This window comes from Mastigoproctus giganteus, chromosome 10 (genome assembly GCF_048544385.1).
Source record: "Mastigoproctus giganteus isolate SK-2022 chromosome 10, ASM4854438v1, whole genome shotgun sequence".
Taxonomy (NCBI): domain Eukaryota; kingdom Metazoa; phylum Arthropoda; class Arachnida; order Uropygi; family Thelyphonidae; genus Mastigoproctus; species Mastigoproctus giganteus.
The window spans coordinates 10,273,994-10,280,653 of NC_143584.1; the positions used below are offsets into that span (position 1 = coordinate 10,273,994).

At 32.6% G+C, this 6,660-nt stretch overlaps 1 protein-coding gene across 1 annotated transcript; it reads right to left on the bottom strand.

The window, feature by feature from the left end:
- Positions 1–4,268: 4,268 nt before the first annotated feature.
- On the bottom strand, positions 4,269–6,359 carry Taldo (transaldolase). Its single transcript, XM_090383494.1, has one exon. The coding sequence runs from the start codon at positions 6,006–6,008 to the stop codon at positions 5,013–5,015; it is 996 nt and encodes a 331-aa protein (XP_090239620.1). The 5' UTR covers positions 6,009–6,359; the 3' UTR covers positions 4,269–5,012.
- Between the last annotated feature and the right edge of the window lie 301 nt (positions 6,360–6,660).

The following is a 6,660-nucleotide window of genomic DNA, read 5'->3' on the forward strand; positions in this document are numbered from 1 at the left end:
GTGCATAATGATTTTTCCTCCATTATGTATTTGTTTGTATGTCAAAGAAATACATAAGCAATTAAAATTATATATACAGTATTATAAACCATTTGTAGTTGGTTAATTCTAAGAAAAAAGTGCTGAAAGTAATGAAATGAATCGTGGCTTTTCATAATGCACATAATATAATTATTATATAGAACATTAACTTTTAGCAAATGTTAAAGTACAACATACAGAAAAGCTTAAGTGGATGTGCAACTTTGAGATTACTGCTATTACCACCAGTTATTTGCTACAAATCTTACTAAATGGAAAAAAAAAATAAATTGAGAGGTACCAAATAGCTTTTCTCTTTTTTGATGGAAAAAAAAGAGCATACATTATATATTAAACTGACTTTGAATTTAAATGAAAATGAGTTTTTGATGGAAAAAACTAGATATTTTTCTCAAATGAAGAGCTTCTTTGTGAAGTGAAATAAAATATTTCCTATCCACTGAAAGACATGTCTTTCAAGATGAAATGTGGGTTTGACCACTCGTGATGCCGTAGGAGCTGGCAAGATTTTAGTAGTGATATGGCTTCAGAAATTAAAGTGCTCATATTTAAGGAAAGGAGGGGGGGGGAGTCGTTTTATTATTTGACAAGCAAAAGTTTAATAGGCCCAAAATCTGCCTAATATGATTAAAACCAGTTTTATGGCTAGAGGTGTCATTAGATGTAAACTTCTAGAGACAATCATGACCTTGACAGGGTATTACACAATTAGTTTAGTAGTTTCAAATTCTCTCTTTCAATCAGCTCACAAAAGACAAGAAAAATTCTTTTTAAGTCCATGCTTCAGTATCCCAATTCCTGCAAGTTTCCAATCAAGAAAATCTTGGTATATTGATTTCAAACTCCAGTCCCGCCAGCATATTGCTAATGTACAGACTAAACATTCAAGGATATAACACAGAGCAAAGTGTGAGCTTATCTGTAATACTTGTCCAAACACCCGTTATGTATTCTCCCTAATTCAGCTCCCACTATTATACATACTAAAATCTAGCACTGGCAGCATCAATTTCCCTTTGTCAAATATATTCTGGAGAGAATATGGATTTGATCCCATATTACACTACTGTTATGATAGCTGCTCTCTTATATTCCACCAAAGAAGAGAACTGATTATTCATTTGGTAGATATTCTCAAATGACTGATGAATCAACACTTGTATTCTGGGACATATGCCAATGGACAAGATTCTTTAATCTGAGAGTGATAAACATTGTGAATTGTGTGAATGTGTCCAGTATAGAAATCCAAGCTAGAGGTGACACTCAGGTGAATCAGATACTGCACTGTATATCCATACACTTGTGCCTCCTTATAATAATTTAATAATATAAATATAATAATTTGAGTATACAGTAATAAAGATTTATTTTGACTTCATTGTAACCTGTGCACCTCTTAGTAATAAGTACTTAGTCATTTTAATAAGATGGCTGAACATTACAAATAGTAGCAGTACCAACAAAATCAATTTTGAAAATTTTCATTTGTTAATATGAACTTTACATTTTCAATCTCTAATTCTGTTTTGTAATATCAAGGTTTTGTAAAAACAAAACCAAAGCATATTACAATTTAATATAAAGTGCTTACTAAAAACTTTAAATTTGTATGAACCCAAATGAAATTATGATCCACTAATATCAGAGAGAGAGAGAAAAAAAAAAAACATTAAATTAGTTTTCTGATAAGACCAATCAATTTTAGATATCACAATTTAATCTGAATGAAGTAAGCAACAAAGTTTAAATGCAGTGCTTCAGCTTACAATTAAATTTATTAATATTTCTGTTATTTAATTTTTGAAGTAGATATATTAAATGCAGACCTAATTTTGATGCTATATCAGAAGCATCCAATTTACAGCTCACTCTTTTACATTGTGTTACCCATGGCCATGTGGGCAGCCTTCGAGTGTTATGTGCCCTCCCCCGAGCTTAAAAATAGGGTGTCACAAAATAGTTTCACACTGACTTTTGAAAATAACCATTTTTAATAATATAGTATTAAAATTTTTCTATATTAGCATATGCATATGATGCAAGAAAGCAAGCTTATATATCACCAAAAAAAAAAAAAAAAAAAAAAACAACTTTCCATTTCACCCATCCAATCACTCCAAATCTTTATCCAGTTCTGTCTTGAACTTAAGTTGTTGACCTCCACTACAACAGATGGAAGTTTGTTCCAACTGTCAACCACCTTCTGGCTAAAGGCAAATTTCTGCACATTTATTCTACAATTGTCTTTCCTCAATTTGAAAATATGTCCCCTCAGGTGAGCAATCTGAGCAAGAAGAATCCCATTAGCATTGAGCTTGCTCACACCATTCAAGGCCTTATACACCTCAATTAAATCACCTCACAGGTGCTTAGTCTCTAAAAGCTAGAATTTTCAGAACTTAAACCTTTCTTGGTAACACCAACCCTTTGTTCCACTCACCAATCTTGTTGCCATTCTCTGTACTCGTTCCAGCAGTACATTCTTCCTAAAATGAGGTCTCCAGACCTGTATACAGTACTCAAGGTGTAGCCTGACCATTGCCTTATACAAAGGAATAATCACCCCCTTATCCCTGCTAGCAAAATTCCTGTATTTCATTAACAAGACAAGCCACTTTCAGCCTGTCTGCACTGCTCAGAAAACATATCTGACTGCACAATTACCTCCAGGTCCTTTTCATTCTCCACTACCCTGAATGTTGTACCACACAGTTGATACGTTACTTTGGAGTTACTGCTATCCATATGTAGTACTTTACATTTGTCAAACTTCAGTTGCCACTCTCACCCCATTTGCTCATCTTTTCCAGATCCTGTTGCAATAGCATACTATCATTAACAACCCTGCCAAACCTTCATATCATCTGCAAACTTATACATTAACCCTGATATACCTTCATCAGTATCACTGAAAAATACCAAAAACAACAATCGGCCCAACATCAAACCCTGGGAGACTCCACTAATAACATTAATCCACAAAGTGCAGTGTCCATTGATAACCACTCTGTCTTCTCCCACTCTGCCAAAAGAAAGATTAAATAGTTGGCATGATTAACAGCAGGGCACAATTTTTCGTTTTTGTCTCAGCCCTGTCCTGTACTATATTCTTATTAGGTACTACTAGTTTCTTTGTGCAATCCTGATGTCCATGTAAAATAAATATCAAGTTGGTAAACTGACATTGATTCATTTATAACTGTAGTAATACACTAAAACTAACCTATTTCAAGACAAACTTGCCATTAATAATAAGGAACACATATTGCACATTTTTAAAAAGCACAACAAGTGTAATTTGTGTTATTATGAATATAATTATCAACTATTATATACATATCACCTTTAATATGGAACTAATTTTTTTGTTTATCAAAAATTGTTATTGGTCCTAGCCTTAACACCAGTTTTATTAACTGATCAGTAATAACCATTCTACAGCATTATGCATTCAGGAGATGAGGTCACTGATTTCCAAATTAGAAACTTTTTGTGGGGAGCTAGTAAGGCACATCCTTACTAGCCCACGATACTTTTTTTTTTTCCAGCATTTTGCATGAAAAAAGTCAAAACAGGAAAGGGTGGAAGGTGGGGGCAAGGTTCATATCAGGAAAAAAAAAAAAATCACTGCTTTGGAAATTCTTAGAATACACATTGCTGTAAATTATGTTTATGCTAAGGCCCCAATTTATTACAGAATAGGGAAAGGAGAGAGTTAAAAAAAAAAAAAATCCCAAGTGACTAATCCATCAGTCTTCACCCAAGGTTGAAGCAGAGATTTAACTCAGCTTCACGTGAAAAAAAGGACTGGTGGTTACTGCCACCACTTAGCAATAATCAAAACAGCCTTTAGTTTAGGATCACCCTGATTATTACAACTTAATGCAGACTTTGGATTCTCTGACAAACTCTGGGAGCCCAAGTTTCAGAATGTTATTTACAATAATGGAAAAGTAAATAGGTAGTAATGATAAAATTACTTAAATGATACCCAAATGCTTTTAAACTTTATAATATCCAATTTATTGTATTATCTTTAATAACTGAATACTCAATTTGAGTTATTACATCACCAATAATTCTTAAATCCAGAAAAAGGGATTCCAATTTAATCATTAGTATACGGATTAAAAATCTTAAGATAGCATAACATTGACCTTATGAGAGACTAACAGTTTTTCTGTTAAAATAAAAATTGAGTGAAATGAATCAGAGATAAACAGTGTAGTTCAAAGTATTTTATTTTGAATTGAAATCAGAGTATTTCACTTAAGGTAGTGAAACTGTGCATCACAAACAATGCATGTATAAAATTTTGTTCTAACATTCATCTTTTATTTTAAAACCTAATATAAGACTTTTAGGTAGACTCAACATTTTAAATTAAGTATAAAATATTTTATGCAGCATTTGATAATGTAATGCAAGATGAAATAATTTTATTATTGCATAATTCTACTTTAATTAAATTTATTTTAATATTCTGCAATTTTTAAACAAGTTCCATATAAAAATTCCTTTATAATACAATGGCTTTTCTTCCATTCAAAGGCTCAAATTTTATACTAACATTCACCTCTGTATTTTAACTATGCATAAATCTTAAGTACACACGATGAATACAAAGGAGGGGGGATGCACAAACTTAATATACTTAAAATTAACCATAATCCTCTTACCCGTAAAAAATTTATCACTCATTTTTATAGTTACTTTGAAGTGTGATACATGCAACAGCAACATTTGTGATATAAACTGCTTTATTCATTTGAAAAGCAAATATATAAAAATATACATCAAAAGCATTATAAAATAACCTTTATTAAAAAGAGGGAAAAAAAGAAATCTTTCACTGAAGATGAATTCTTTTAAGTGCAAAATGAGATAATAAAATCCTATGCTTCAAACAATTTTAGAGGATACCAACTTACAGTATTGATATATCAATTTGAAGATTTGTTGCAAATTTACTTCATCTTCTGTTTCAACAGATTTTCAAGCTTTATAGAATCAGCAGCAAACTTCCTAATTCCTTCAGAAAGCTTGTCATTTGCCATTTGATCATCATTTACTTCCCATCTAAATTTGCTTTCATCGTAAGCCACTTTCTCCAAATCAAGTTTTCTGGCCGATTCTACTGTCAAATGAGGGTGTGCCTCTTCCTTGGATTCTGAAAGTTCGTTCAATAATTGGGGACTGATTGTTAACAAATCACAGCCAGCTAGAGCTTTAATTTGTCCAACATTGCGAAAAGAAGCACCCATAACTACTGTTTTATAGCCAAACTTTTTATAATAGCTGAAAATGCGAGTAACACTTTTCACACCTGGATCATCCAGTGGCTCATAGGACTTCTTGTCGGTATTGGCAACATACCAGTCCAAAATACGACCAACAAATGGGGATATTAAGGTTACTCCAGCATCAGCACATGCCACTGCTTGTGCAAAGTTAAACAAAAGAGTCATATTACAATGAATACCATATTCTTCCTCGAGAACCTTTGCAGCCTGAATGCCTTCCCAAGTAGAGGCCAATTTAATAAGGACTTTTTCCTTCTGAACCCCTTCCTCTTCGTACAGCTGAATAAGGCGGCGTGCTTTAGCAATAGAGCCCTTTTTGTCAAATGAAAGTCTAGCATCAACTTCAGTTGAAACTCTACCAGGAATAATTTTCAAAATTTCACAACCAAATAACACAAAGAGCTTATCTGTCGCGTAGGTAATTTGATCCTCGGGAGTCTTTCCATGCGATTTTCCATATTCTACTGCTTTATCTATCAAATGCTGATACTCTGTTATTTTGGAAGCAGCCAATATCAACGAGGGATTTGTTGTAGCATCTGTTGGGTGGTACTTCCTTATAGCTTGAAAATCACCAGTATCTGCAACAACAGTTGTGAGCTGTTTTAAACTATCAAGCGTAGACACCATCTTGGCAATTTTTCGAAAGGGTTCTGTCATTAACTTGTGAATCTTTTAAATCTAACTTCACAACCACTTTTGTATGCAATTGCTTTGAGAGAAACCTGAAGTTTAAAAAAAAAATTGCGTAATAAATAGGAAATTAAAGAGGAGTGCCGGGAAATCGTAATCTTACAGAACACTAACACGGATGTAGAAGTAGGAAGTTTTACTACAGTTATATATATATCTGTCACAGAAGATACTTCTCAAAAATTTACTTCTGTATAACAGAAGTGAAATTCAGTTTTTTTTATATGATAAACAAAATAAAATACGAAAAAAAAACCCCGAAAAGTAACTGACGTTTCAAATGACGTACCTCTACCACAAACAAACAACACTCGTAAAACTACTCAGCAGCAGAATGCAGCTCGTCACTTAAAAATTCTTATGCCAATCAGAATGCAATTTATACCTGTACCTGTGTTTCACTCGCCCTCTACGTAAAATTAATTTTTATTTATTTCAATTTTTATTTATTAAATGACTCTAATTTTTCCCCGATGACTAGTCGAATAAGAAACAATTAATAAAAGCAATAAGAAACGAAAACGTGTGTTTTTTTTAAACAATGTTTGCATATTACAATTTTGAAATGTATTAGTATTAGTAGGCCTAAACCATTCAACAACAGTGTTATTAAATTTAT

Bases quoted from the DNA above. Each gene is read 5' to 3' on its own strand.
- Taldo (XM_090383494.1), bottom strand. From the start codon at position 6,008: ATGACAGAACCCTTTCGAAAAATTGCCAAGATGGTGTCTACGCTTGAT.